We start from the raw sequence: 15027 nt of genomic DNA on the forward strand, positions 1-15027 counted from the left end.
TGGGGGGGTTTGGGGCGGGTCTGGGGAGAAATTGGGGATTTTGGGGGGATTGACGGGAAATAGGGGGTGTGCGGTGGGTTTGGGGGGAATGAGGGGGTCTGAGGGGGCTTTGGTGGGTCTGAGGGGGTTTAGGGAGCTTAGGGGGGAGCTTGAGAGCGTCTGGAGCGTTCTCAGGTGGGTTTAGGAAGATCTGAGGGGCATTGGAGGATCTGAGGGGATTTTTGGGGGGTTGTAAGAGGAATTGGGGGGATCTGAGGGAATTTGGGGGGGTCTGAGGGGATTTCATAGGGTTTAGGTAGGATTCAGGGGTGTAAGGGGGATTTGGGGGGGTCTGATAGGATTTGGGCGGTCTCAGGTGGGTCTGGGGTCAATTTTGGGGTAAAGTGGGGGGATCTGAGGGTACCTGGGGGGTTTAGGTGGGTCTGGGTGGATTTGGGGCTCTGGGGGCACCTAAAGGGGTGCCAGGGGGTGAAGGGGTCGCAGCCCCCAGACGCCCCTGAAGCCCCCCTGTCCCCACAGAGGGGTCCCGGCCCTGGCGGTGCAGTGATACAGGGACCTGACCTGTTCAGAACTACTTAAGGGTTAAATGACTAGAAAAGAATTAAATGAAGAAAACGTTATGTGCTATGTATATGCACCAGTATCCTGTTATTCTAGACATTAGCAAACAGATGTAGAAACTTTGTCCTTGGCTATGTATTTTACTCTGATAAGCTTCCTTTACTCTGATAAGCTTCCTGATGATATGTAAAGAATGCATACTCAGCAGATGGACTGTGGTCAGTTGAATAGGCCATATATCATGAAAGGAGGAAAAGATGGGGCCCAGAGCACAGAAAAACTACCACGCATGCTTGAAATAAAAGTTCAACTAGCGGACAGAGTGATGAAGACTATGGACGACCACCAGAGGACCCCTGACGACCACCGAAGACCACCCAAAAATGCAACTACGCTTGCGCATCCTTACCTCGGAATAATCATGAATATGTAAATAATTTTCAGGACTTGTAATGAATATGCATGTTTTAGTAAGATAAATCACAGCTTTCTTAGCTGCACGGTGCACATGTTAGGAGGAGAGATCCCCCATGTGCCCAGCGCTGCAATAAAGAATACCTGCTGCCCGGATTGCTTCCGTCTTTGATTCAATTTGGCGAGCCAGGCAGGAGGACTCTCTGCTCGGCCGCGGGACCCGCTGGGAACAGGACTCCCTAGGGTACCCCCGGGATCTTCCCGGAGGGGCTCCTCGCCTCATTCGGATCACCGCGGGAGCAGACAAGAACTCCGTTCGCCCCGGCGGCACAGGTATCCTTTATTTTTATTTGTTTGGGACCGGTCATTTGGTTAAGCTCCCCGCAGGGGGTAGCGTTTGTTATACGATCGTATTTGGTTTTGGTTAAGCTCCCCGCAGGGGGTAGCGTTTGTTATACGATCGTATTTGGTTTTGGATAAGCTCCCCGCAGGGGGTAGCGTTTGTTATATGATCGTATTTGGTTTTGAATAAGCTCCCCGCGGAGTTTGTGTTTGTTATACGATCGTATTTGGTTTTGGTCTACTACTTTGGTATATTAAGACATACGCTTCTGAGTTAATGGTTTGGGAACTGTTTAACACGTACTGGGTTTGGTTGCTCATTTTTGGAACTATTCTGATTGTTGTTGGAATTTTGTGTTGCTGTAAAAAGTGTCCTGTTTGGTGCATAGTATAATGGGTGGACGACAGAGCGGGGAATCGTGAAGAAGAGCCCTTTGGGTTGTATTTTAATGCATTGGAAAGAAGTAGGTGGGACTCCTGGAGGGACAGTGAATAAGAAAACATTAATTAAATATTGTAACCAGTGGTGGCCTTTGTATAAGTTAGAAGAGGGTGAGAAGTGGCCGTTCAATGGAACTTTGCAATATAATACCTTGTTGCAGTTAATGTTGTTTTTAAGGCGGGAAGGAAAGTGGGATGAAGTGGGATATGCGGATATGTTTTTCACTTTGCGGAATCACCCTGAATGGCAGAAGGAATGTGGGATAAACGTAGCACCCCAGGATCCTTTGGTGTTAGCTATGGAAAAGGAACAGAGAAAGAATGGGACTAGGTTAAAACGGTGTTGTTCGGCTTGCAGTATAGGGCAAAGGTGTGTAAAACTTAAAGAAACAGAGGAAAGAATAGAAGATTATAGTTCTCCACCCCAACCCCCTTCTCCCCCGGAAACCCCTCCCCCCCCTAGATCCCGACCTTCTACCTCATCAGATGAATCAGATAAAAGTAATCGCATAGAAAAATCTGGTGAGGCTGTCCCTGGAAAAATGAACTTTTCTCCCATCACAGCTCGAACTCGGAGTAAAATGGGGCCGATAATTCAAGCCCCGTTAAGGCAAGCGATGGGAGCAACAGGACCCACCAGAATTAAGATTCCCTTTTCTATGAATGACTTGGATGTTTGGCGAGAAGTAGTAAAGGGATACCGGGATGATCCGGAAGGGGTGGCAAAACGATTTGAATTAATAGTTAAAAATCAGGATCCAGATTGGAAAGATATAGATTTGATGTTGGATGCCTTAACTGAAACAGAAAAACAATTAATAATTAAAAGTGCTCGTACACAAGTACAAATTCAAATCACGGCAGGAACCCTTCAGGGTACGGTCGAAACCCACGTCCCTAGAGATGACCCTAATTGGGACCCAAATGACGACCAAGATTACAGGCTACTTAAAAGATACCAAGAATGGATTAAGATTGGTATCGGGACGGCCGTACCGAAGGCAGTAAATTGGTCAAATTTATATGAAATCAAGCAAAACTCGGCAGAAACTCCTACGGAGTTTCTTGACAAATTACGGACTGCTATGAGAAAATATACCACCCTAGATCCCGCTTCTGATACAGGCAGACAACAGCTAGTTTCCTTATTTTTGGGACAGTCATCAGAAGACATAAGGAGAAAACTCCAAAAGCTGAAAGAACCTGATATTAGGGATTTAGAAAAGCTGCTAGAAGAAGCCTGGAGGATATATAGAAACCGAGAAGAGCAGGGCAAGTATAAAATGGGACAGGTAATTGCGGAAGCCACGGTGGCTGCATTGGAAAAGCAGAAAAGTGGAACTCAAAATAATAAAGAAAAGAGGCAGCGCCCAACCTTACAGTCAAATCAGTGTGCATACTGTAAGGAGATAGGGCACTGGAAAGGGGAATGTCCTAAGTTGACAAGAAAGCCCCCTTTGTTAGCCCAGATGGGCTCAGACCAGTGAAGGGGACCGGGGGAAACCACCCTAGCGGATCCCCTGGTTAAAATTGAGCTAGGGAAAGAAAAAAAAGAAATAGATTTCCTTGTTGATACCGGGGCTTCCTATTCGGTACTGAACCAACAATTAATGCCGAAAGACAAAGATTTTATCACTGTAATTGGAGCTACAGGACAAAAAGAAAAAGCTTATTTCCTTAAACCACTTAATTATCGGCTTGGAAAACAAATTGGAATTCACAGGTTTCTATATTTACCAAATTCCCCAAAGCCCTTGCTAGGGCGAGATTTGCTAGAACAACTTGAGGCAAAAATTGTTTTTCAAAAAGGGAAAATTGAATTTCAAATTCAAGAAGAACAATTAGTGGAAGTTTTGAGTCTAGCCTTAATACAAACTCAAAGCCATTCTGAAATACCTAGAGAGGTTTTGGACCCGGTATATCCAGGGGTTTGGGCTAGTGAAGTTCCGGGGAAAGCCAAAAATGCAAGCCCTGTCGTAATCAAGTTGAAACCAGGAGTAAAGCCGGTAAGAATTAAACAATATCCCTTAAGGCTAGAAGACAGGGAAGGAATCAAAAATATTATTAATCGATTTCTGCAATACAAATTGCTAACGGAATGCGAATCAGAATACAACACTCCGATTTTACCCGTTAAAAAGGCAGATGGAAAAAGTTATAGATTAGTACAAGACCTAAGGGCAATTAATAAAATAGTTGAAGACATCCACCCGGTTGTAGCCAACCCATACACACTATTAACTAAATTGAGAGATACCTTACATTGGTTTACTGTACTGGATCTCAAAGATGCCTTCTTCTGTTTGCCGCTGGCCTCAGAAAGTCAGAAGCTATTTGCTTTTGAATGGGAAAATCCGGATTCAGGAAGAAAAACACAATTAACTTGGGCAGTACTACCACAAGGATTTAAAAACAGCCCTACGATTTTTGGAAATCAGTTAGCTAAAGATTTGGAAAATTGGACTCCCCCAGATGGTAAAAGAATCCTCGTGCAATATGTTGATGATCTTTTAATAGCCACTGAGAACAGGGAAGAGTGTCTCTCATGGACTGTAGAACTTCTCAATTTCCTAGGAATGAATGGATACAGAGTATCCCAACAAAAAGCTCAAATAGTGCAACAGCGAGTAACTTATTTAGGATTAGAAATTTCCAGAGGACAAAGAGAATTGGGAACTGAGCGAAAAGAGGCAATTTGTCGCACCCCGGAGCCTCAAACAGCCAAGGAATTGCGGACATTCTTGGGAATGGCAGGTTGGTGCCGCTTATGGATATACAACTATGGTGTAATAGTTAAACCTCTATATGAACTGCTAAAGAAAACCCGACTTAAAATAGAATGGACAGCAGAGGCTCGAGCCGCCTTCAAGAAACTTAAAAAGGAACTGATGAAGGCTCCGGCCCTCGGCTTACCAGATGTCTCTAAACCCTTTTTATTATTCTCACATGAAAGACAGGGGATGGCACTTGGAGTATTAGCCCAAGAACTTGGCCCTTACAAGCGGGCAGTGGCGTACTTCTCCAAGCAGCTGGACGAGGTAAGCAAAGGATGGCCAGGATGCCTACGTGCAGTGGCGGCGGTTGTAATAAACATTCAAGAAGCACGCAAATTCACATTAGGGCAGAAGATAACGGTGATGGTTTCCCATACTGTCTCAGCTGTGTTAGAACAAAAAGGGAACCATTGGCTCTCCCCACAGAGATTTCTGAAATACCAAGCCATCATAGTCGAACAAGATGATATAGAAATAATTGTTACTAACATTATAAATCCAGCTTCTTTTCTCAGCGGTGCCCAAAGAGAACCACTGTCCCACGACTGCATAGAGACCATCGAAGCCACCTATTCGAGCCGTCCAGATCTCCAAGACACCCCTCTAGAAGACGCTGAAGACTCCTGGTACACAGATGGAAGCAGCTTCGTGAAACTGGGACAGCGGAGAGCGGGATATGCGATAACCACTACTCAAAAGGTAATCGAAGCCAACCCTCTTCCTGCAGGAACCTCGGCCCAGAAAGCAGAAATAGTGGCCCTTATAAGGGCACTAGAACTTGCAAAAGAAAAGAAGATAAATATTTAGACTGATTCAAAATATGCTTTCGGGGTGGTGCATGCGCATGGAGCAATTTGGAAAGAACGAGGACTGTTGAACACCCAGAAGAAACAGATCAAACATGCAGAAGAAATATTGAAATTATTAGAAGTGATTCAACTACCGGAAAAAGTAGCTATAATGCATTGCCGAGGACACCAAAAAGGTAACTCTGACCAAGAAATAGGAAATCGATTGGCTGATAGTGAAGCCAAGCGAGTGGCAGAGGAAGTTAAGGTATGTGCTTTGATACCAGACAGTAAACCAATTGATTTAGAACAGTCACCTAGATACTCAAAAGAAGACTTGAAATTGGCTAATGATCTAGGAGGTGAGCCCGGAACAAAGGGCTGGATACAGTTGAAAGAAGGTCACATATTAGTTCCTTCTAATATTTTGTGGCCCTTAATACAAGCAGAACATAGAAAAACCCACTGGGGAGCAGATGCATTATACAAAGAAGTGACCAAAAGAATAGTAGGGCGAAATTTGTATACCACAGTAAAACAGGTAACGCAGCAATGTGAAATATGTCAACGAAATAATCCAGACACAACTAGCAAAATAAAATTGGGGATGATAGGTAAAGGAAACTGCCCTGGGCAACAATGGCAAATTGATTTTTCTGAGCTCCCCAGAAAAGGGGGGTATAGATATCTTTTAGTCCTGACAGACACTTTCACAGGATGGCCAGAAGCATATCCCTGCAGGACTAACAAAGCGCGAGAAGTGACTAAAGCGCTACTGAATGAAATAATTCCTCGTTTCGGAGTTCCATCGACAATATCCTCCGATCAAGGACCACATTTTAATGCTAAAATTGTTCAACAAGTGGGAAAAGCATTAGGAATAGACTGGCAGTTACATACCCCGTACAGACCTCAAGCAAGTGGCCAAGTTGAAAAGATGAATCATATGCTCAAACAACAGATAGCAAAGATTAGTCAGGAGGCAAATTTAACTTGGCCCCAAGCTTTACCATTGGCATTATTGAGAATAAGAGTTAAACCTCGGACAAAGGAAAATTTAAGCCCTTTTGAGATATTATATGAGCGACCCTATCAACTTCAATTTAAGGGTGAAGAATTGGCACAAATTGGGGAAGGATATTTACTGGAATACATGAAAGCATTGCAGAAACAATTATCAGAAATACATAAAAATGTTTTGGGTACTAGAGTAAGGGAATTAGATCACCCCCTCCATGCCTTTGAACCTGGTGATTATGTATATGTTAAGAATTTTTCAGGACAACCCTTGGAAGAAAAGTGGAAAAGTCCATATCAAGTGCTGCTGACAACATTCACTGCGGTGAAGATTAAAGAACACCCAGCTTGGATTCACTACTCGAAAATAAAGAAGGCCCCTACGAAACCATGGACTGCTACTCCCGTAGGACCTACCAGATTGCGATTTTCCAGATTATCTTGACCTATGGGGGAGCCTGGGCACGGTGGGATTTGAATCTTCATCTTTCGCTGACGGAAGGTATATCTCGAACTCTGAATAGAACTAATTGTTGGATATGTACACATATGCCTGAATACAGTGGAAAACAGATCTTGTTAATAGGCATCCCCATACCTGGTAATAATCCGTGGACGAGATATTGGGAGAATACCACCTGGGTAAATTATACATATAGAGCTCAGCCATTAAAAATTCATAACCCTCCAATTAAAAAATCTTACTATAAATGTGTGCAGAGGTGTAACCCACCTAAAGGATTAGATAAAGTTGGGAGTTGTAATAACGTCCAATATGTAGGAAATCAAACGGGTTGTAATAAAATAAAATATATCGGGTCCCCCACCTCTATTAATAGTACCCTCTGGCCAGTTCCAGAAGGAAAAGGATGGTATTGGCTGTGCAATGATACTGCATGGAAAGTGTTACCTGAAAATTGGGTGGGAACATGCACCCTGGGAGCCGTAGTCCCAAACATAACTATACATAATCATTTATCCGAAGGTTGGCTTCAAACACATATTCGAAGAATTAGACGGGAAGTAGAAAATCCCCTAATAAAAAGGCAGAATGCATTTCATTCCTTTGCTAGATGGTTTCTCCCTTGGCTAGGGGTAAGTGAATTAGAAAAAGCTATAATAAATATTTCAGCAGTAGTAGAAGACATTGAAAATAAAACAATAGATGCAATTCAAGCACAGCAAATTGAGATAAATAGCCTTGCACAAGTAGTGCAGCAAAATAGAATGGCTTTAGATTTATTATTGGCTTCACGAGGGGGGGTTTGTACCATTATAAATACAAGTTGCTGTATATATGTAGATCAGAATAATCGAATTGCTACAGATTTAAGTGAAATCTGGAAACAGACTAAGATACTCCATGAGGTAACCAAGGATGACACCTCGTGGGGATTTGAAGAATTGTGGAAAGTCCTAACATCCTGGTTACCTAATTTGAATTGGTTAAAACAACTTTTTATTTCCGTAATACTTGTAATATTGTTAATTATCATAGTCTGGATTTTAATTAAGTGTGTCTTACTTTGTAACAAAGAAGCAACTAATGTTGAAAGATATAGATATGGAGGCGTAATATGATTGCAAAAGAATTTGCAATGGTTATAGAAAAGGGGGGACTTGATACAGGGACCTGACCTGTTCAGAACTACTTAAGGGTTAAATGACTAGAAAAGAATTAAGTGAAGAAAACGTTATGTGCTATGTATATGCACCAGTATCCTGTTATTCTAGACATTAGCAAACAGATGTAGAAACTTTGTCCTTGGCTATGTATTTTACTCTGATAAGCTTCCTTTACTCTGATAAGCTTCCTGATGATATGTAAAGAATGCATACTCAGCAGATGGACTGTGGTCAGTTGAATAGGCCATATATCATGAAAGGAGGAAAAGATGGGGCCCAGAGCACAGAAAAACTACCACGCATGCTTGAAATAAAAGTTCAACTAGCGGACAGAGTGATGAAGACTATGGACGACCACCAGAGGACCCCTGACGACCACCGAAGACCACCCAAAAATGCAACTACGCTTGCGCATCCTTACCTCGGAATAATCATGAATATGTAAATAATTTTCAGGACTTGTAATGAATATGCATGTTTTAGTAAGATAAATCACAGCTTTCTTAGCTGCACGGTGCACATGTTAGGAGGAGAGATCCCCCATGTGCCCAGCGCTGCAATAAAGAATACCTGCTGCCCGGATTGCTTCCGTCTTTGATTCAGCAGGACCCCCGGCCCCAGCCCAGCATCTCCATCAACCACCTGAACCGGGACACCAAGGAGGACGGGGATGGCTGGGGGGTCCTGGGGGCTCTGAGAGTGTCCGTGCCTGTCCCCAGGGGCTCAGGCTGTCCCCTGGGTGTCCCCGAGCTGGAGAAGTCCCTCTGCACCGTTTCCTCGCCGTTTGGGCAGATTTTGGACATTTTGGTGCGGCGCAGTCTCGGCCTGCGGGGCCAGGCCTTCCTCCCCTTCAGGGAGATGAGCAGCGCCACCAACGCCCTGCGCTCCCTGCAGGGCTTCCCCTCCTGCGGCCAACCCGTGGGGAGACAGCGACTGGGGGAGTTCTGGCACTGGGGAAAGAACTGCAATGCTGGGGAAAAACCGCCAAACTCTGGCCTCAGCTATCCCCAAAATCCAACTTGGAATCCCTCCAAATGCACCCTGGGCATCCCGGAGCTTCCCCTTCTATGACAAGCCCGTGGTGAGACAGAAATGCTGGGGGAAAATCCTGGAATTCTCAGGGAAAAAACCCAAAATCCTGAGGGAAAAAAACCAAACCCAACCAGGATTCCCCCCAAAATCCCATCAAGAATCCCTGAAGTCAAATTGGAAACACCCCCTAAATCCAACCAGGAACCTCCTAAAGTTTCCCCTTCTATGACAAGTCCATGGTGAGATCCAAATCCTTGGGAAAATCCTGACATTTTGGGAAAAAATACTGAAATTCTGGGAGAAATCCTGAATTCCTGGAGGAAAAACTCAAAATGCAGCCTCAAATATCCCCATAGTCCAACCAGGAGCCCCCCAAAGCTTCCCCTTCTACCACAAGCCCATGGTGAGAGAGAAATCAGAGTAGAAGTCCTGTGATTTTGGGAACAATTCTGAAATCCTTGGGAAAACTCCAAAATCCTTGGAAAAAACCCAAATCCAGCCTCTATTATCCCTAAAATCCACCCTAAAGCTCCCCAGAGCTTCCCCTTCTGGGACAAACCCGTGGTAACATCAGAATCTTCAGAAAAATACACCAATTTTGGGAACAATCCTGAAATTCTGGGAAAAAAATTCAATTGGGAACCCACCCAAAATCCCATGGGAAACACCCAAATCCAGCCAGGAACCCCCCCAGAATTCACCCTGAATCTCCCAAGCCTTCCCCTTCTACCCCACAGTGAGATCCAAATCCAAGGGAAAATTCACAGATCCTTGGGAAAACAGGAAATTTTGGGAAAAAGCCTGAAATCCGAGGAAGAAACAGAAATCCAGCCAGAAATCCACCCCCAATCCCCTGGGAAGGACCCCAGACCCCTGTTGGAACCTCCTCAATTCCTCTAAATTCCCCAAAAAACCTGCTGAAATTCCCCAAATTCCTTCTAGGACTTGCCAAAATCCCTCAAAAACCTCCCTGATTGCTCTTGGAACTGCCCCAGATCCCTTCTGGAGCCTCCCCAAATCCCTCAGAACTCTTGAAAATCCCTTGGAAAACCCCAAAATCCCTCTTGGAACTGCCCCAAATCCCTGGGAATTCCCCCAGATCCCTCACAAAGCCCCAAATCCTCCCCAGATCCCCTCTGAATTCCCTCAGACCCCTCAGAAAGCCCCAGATCCCCTCTGGAACCTCTCCCAGATGCCCCCAAAATCCTCGGGAACAACCCCAAACCCCCCGAGCCGTCCCCAGCTCCCCCCGGAGTGATCCCAAATCCCCCCGGAGCCAGCCCAGGTCCCCTCTGGAAGCTCCCCGAGTCCCTCGGGAAGCCGCAGATCCCCGGGAGCCGCCGGGCAGCGCCGGGAAAGCCCAAAGCCCCGCGGCAGTGCCGCATCCCGGCCGGAGCTGCCCCGGGAGCCCCGCGGGGCCGGGGCCGGGGCCGGGATGCGCCGTCCCAGCGGATCCAGCGCGCCCGGCCGGGCTCGGCCAGCGCGGCCCAGGGCAGGGAGCGCTGGTGGGGCGGGAGCGGGAGCGGAGCGCGAACGGGACCAGCGCAGAGCCAAGGGGGGAGAGGCCCCGGCCCCACAGAGAGCGGGGCCGGAGCGCGGGGCCGGGCGGGGATGGCTCGGGGATTGTTCCGGGCGATTCGGGCACTCGCAGCGATCTCTGCGGGATTCTTGGGCTGCTCCTGGGAGGTTTGGCTGGGATTTTGAGGGAAGTTTCTGTGGGGATTTTTTGGGTGCATTTCCTCGGGCTTTGGGTGGGATGTGAAGGGACTTGGGGGCATTTTTGGGGAATTTGAGAGGGGTTTGGTGGGATTTTGGTGCGAATTTTTTGAGTGGATTTGGTGTGGATTTTGGGGGGGGTTTGGGGAAATTTTGGTGGGATATTTTGGGTGATTTGGTGGGATTTTTTTGTGTGGATTTTGTGTGATTGGGGAACTTTTGGGGGCATTTTTGTACAGTTTTTTTCTGTGTGGATTCTGTGGGATTTTCATGGGAATTTAGTGGGACTTTTTGAGGGATTTTTCTGTGGGATTTCTGGGGATTTTGAGGGCAATTTTTTATGGGGATTTTGAGGGATTTCTATGAGCCTTGGGGTGATTTTTGTGAGGAGTTTTGGGGTGAGTTTTGTGGGCTTTTGGGTGGAATTTTTGTGGAGATTTTCCTGGGATTTTGTGTGGATTTTCTGGCATTTTCGAGGATTCTATGGTGGAATTTTTATGTGATTTTAATGGTATTTTTCGTGGGATTTTTTGTGAGGATTTTGAGTGATTTTTATTGGATTTTGGTGGGGTTTTGGGAGTATTTTTTGGGAGATTTTTGCTGGATTTTGGGTAGTTTTTTTGGGGATTTTATGGGATTTTGGTGATATTTTTGTGGGGGATTTTGGGGAGATTTTTGTGAGTTTTTTTTAATTATTAATATTTCAGTGGGGTATTTTTTTGTGGTTTTTTTCAGGATTTTGTTGGGATTTTGGTGTTTTCTCTTGGGATTTTGGCAGATTTTGTGTTGCGTATCCAGAGTGACTTTGGGCAACTCTGGGGCAGCTTTTGGGGTTTGTCTCCCGGTTCCCCCAGCTGTGGCAAAGCCCCGAAGCACATCCTGTTCCTGCCCAGCTCCCTGAGCAGCCCCAGGAGCTGATGCTCCCCCTGCTCCTCAGCCAGGGAGATCTGGGGCAATCCCGGCATTCCGGCATTCCGGCCGGGCTTTGGGCACTGCGGGATTTTGGGGCTTGGGGGGTGAGAGGCTGAGGGGGCTTGGGGCTGGATTTTTTTTGGACAATATTGGAATTTTGGGGGGGAATGTCTGGATTTTTAGGAGGAAATTTCTGAGTTTTTTGAGGAAAATAACATATTTGAATGGGAGGAAATTCTGGACTTCTTAGGGAGGAAATGTTTGGAGTTTTGGTGGGAAATTTCTGGATTTTTGGGGATGAATTTCTGGATTTTTTAGGGGGGAATTTCTGAATTTTTTTGGTGGGGGAGTTTCTGGTTTTTTGGGGAGGGATTTTTGGATTTTTTTGAGGGGGAATTTCTGGATTTTTTGGGAATGTTTCTGTATTGTTTGGAAATTATTCCGGATGGGGAACAGGGTTGGGTTTGGATTTGGGGAGAAATGTTTCTGGATTTTCTGGGTAAATTTCCTAGTTTTTTGAGAATATTTCAGGAGTTTTTTGAGGAACATTTCTGGATTTCTTTGGGGAACATTTCTGAATTTCTGGGGGAAATGTTTAGGATTTTTTTTTTTTTTTGAGCATTTCTTGATTTTGGGGGATATTCCCGGGTGTCTGGGGAACATTCCTGGGTGTCTGGGGAACATTCCCGGGGTGTCTGGGGAACATTCCCGGGGTGTATGGGGGAGGTTCCCGGGGTGTCTGGGGGAGGTTCCCAGGTGTCTGGGGAACATTCCCGGGTGTCTGGGGAACGTTCCCGGGTGTCTGGGGAACATTCCTGGGTGTCTGGGGAAGGTTCCCGGGTGTCTGGGGAACATTCCCGGGTGTCTGGGGAACATTCCTGGGTGTCTGGGGAACATTCCCGGGTGTCTGGGGAAGGTTCCCGGGTGTCTGGGGAACATTCCTGGGTGTCTGGGGAACATTCCCGGGTGTCTGGGGAACATTCCCGGGTGTCTGGGGAAGGTTCCCGGGTGTCTGGGGAAGGCTCCCGGGTGTTCCGGGCTCTCCTGGCCCCGTTCCCATCCCAGGTTCCCGGGGTTCCAGGAGCTGCGCTGGTGCCCGGGCGCCGCGACATCGCCTCGCTGCAGTTGGACACCGAGGTGCAGGCGGGCGCCGCCCGCGAGGCCCTGCAGGGCTCCAGCATCACCCAGAGCCACGCCATGGAGATCTCCTTCACCAAAAGTGACCCAGAACACCCCAAACCCCACCAAAATAACCCCAAACCCCCCAAAATGGGCCTGAAATACCCCTCAAAAACTGCCTCAAACCCACCACTAAATAACCAAAATCTGCCCCCAAACACCCCAAATCCCTCCAAACCACCCTGTAATCTCAGAGGAATGCCTTGAAATCCCTCCAAACCACCCTGAAATTCTTCAAAGCTGCACCTGAATGCCATAAATCTGCCCCAAAACACCTCAAATGCCTTCAAGCTGCCCCAAAATCCCATGGAAACACCCTGCAGTCCCTCCAGACCACATAAAAATCCCATAGAAATACCCTGAAATCCCTCAAAGCACCCCAAAATCCCATAGAAACCCCTGAAATCCCATAAAAGTGCTCCCAAATCCCATAGAAACACCCAAAAATCCCTCAAAACCACCCCTAAACACCCTAAATCCCATAAACCTGCACCCAAATCCCATAGACCTCCCGCCAAATCCCAAGAAAATACTCCAAAATCTCAGAAAACTACCCCAAAAATGGTCCTGACCCTGCCCCAAACCCCCTGCATGCCCCCACTCCCCCAGGTAAGTTCAGCTCAGCCCAGCCCAAATCCTCCCTTTTTTATCCTAAATCCTTTTTTGTCCTACATCCTCCTTTTCTATCCCAAATCCTCATTTTTTTATTCCAAATCCTCCTTTTTTAACCCCAAAATCACTTTTAATCCCTAATGTCTTTTTGACCCTAAATCCTTCTTTTCCCAACCTAAATCCTCCTTTTCCCATGACAAATTCTCCTTTTTTCTCCCCACATCCTTTGTCTGTCCCCAAATCCCTTTTCCAATACCAAAATCTCTCTTTTCCACCCCAATTCCCCGCCTTGTTCCCCTTTCCCCATCCCAAATCCCCTTTTCCCATCCCAAATCCTTCCCTGTCCACCATAAATCCCCTTTTCCCACGCAGGATCTTTCCCCATCCTGAATCCCCCAATTCCCACCCATTCCCCTTTTTTTCCCGGTGTTGTACCCAGGGTCTTTCTGCAGACATTGCACCTGGAGCTGCCCCAAATAACCCCAAACAAACCCCAAAAAACCCCAAACAAACCCCAAATAACCCCAAACAAACCCCAAATAACCCCAAACAAACCCCAAATGACCCCAAACAAACCCCACTGTGTCCCCCAGGGCTGGAGTGGATTTGGGGGGGGTCATGACCCCAAACTTTGGGGACTGGGAGGATTGATCCTAAAATTTGGGGTTTAGGGGGGTTTGACACCTCGGGCTTTGGGAGTTTTTGACCCCAAACTTTGGGAACTGGGGGAGTTTGACACCCCAGGGTTTGGGATTTTGGTTTTTTTCCCCAAGATTTGGGGATCAGGGGGTTTCACTCCCAAACGTTGGGATCGGGGTGGTTGGACAACCCAGGTGTTTCAACCTCCAGGATTTGGGGTTTGGGGGGTTAGACCCAAAAATTTGGAAACTGGGGGGATTGACCAACTGATTTGGGGGGATTTAACCCCAAAGTGGGGGAGATCAGGGGGATTTGACACCCCAGGGTTTGGGATTGGGGGGGGTTGACCCCAAAGTTTGGGAATTGAGGGGTTTGACCCCAACCTTTGGAGAAGAGGAGGATTGAACAACCCAGATATTTCAATCCCCAGGAGTCGGGGATTGAGGGTTTTAACCCCAAACTTTGGGGGCTGGGGGTGTTTGACACATCAGGATTTGGGATTTGGGGGTATTTGACCCCAGACTTTGGGAATTGGGGGTGTTGGACACCCCAAATGTTTTGAACCCCAGGATTTCAGGTCAGGAGGGTTTAATGCCAACGTTTGGGAATTGGGGAGGGTTTGACACCCCAGGATCTGGGATTTGGGGGGTTTGATCCTAAAATTTGGGGTTTGGGGCAGGGGGGAGGTTGACATCCCAGAGTTTGGGTTTGGGGATTTTTGACCTCTCCCCTCCCAGTGTTGGGATTTGGGGTGTTTGACCCCAGTGTTTGACCCCCCGGTTTGGGGTCGGGGTTGGGATAGGAGCCATTCCCTGGAAACAGCGGTGGGATCGGGATCGAGAACAGGAACGGGAATGGGATCGGGATCGGGAATGGGAGTGTAATGGGGTTGGGAATGAGATCGGGAACTGGCCCGGGAACGGGAACAGAAATGGGAATGGGATTGGGATCGGGAACAGGATCAGGGAACGGGA

General features: G+C 46.9%; 1 protein-coding gene across 1 annotated transcript; it reads left to right on the forward strand.

The window, feature by feature from the left end:
- Window positions 1-1065: 1065 nt before the first annotated feature.
- On the forward strand, window positions 1066-8545 carry LOC146764127 (syncytin-1-like). The gene is made up of 2 exons (XM_085565546.1): window positions 1066-1308; window positions 6591-8545. The coding sequence occupies exon 2, from the start codon at window positions 6728-6730 to the stop codon at window positions 7916-7918; it is 1191 nt and encodes a 396-aa protein (XP_085421672.1). The 5' UTR covers window positions 1066-1308; window positions 6591-6727; the 3' UTR covers window positions 7919-8545.
- The last annotated feature ends 6482 nt before the right edge of the window (window positions 8546-15027 follow it).

Source organism: Lonchura striata, chromosome 36 (assembly GCF_050655825.1).
Source record: "Lonchura striata isolate lonStrDom1 chromosome 36, ASM5065582v1, whole genome shotgun sequence".
NCBI lineage: Eukaryota > Metazoa > Chordata > Aves > Passeriformes > Estrildidae > Lonchura > Lonchura striata.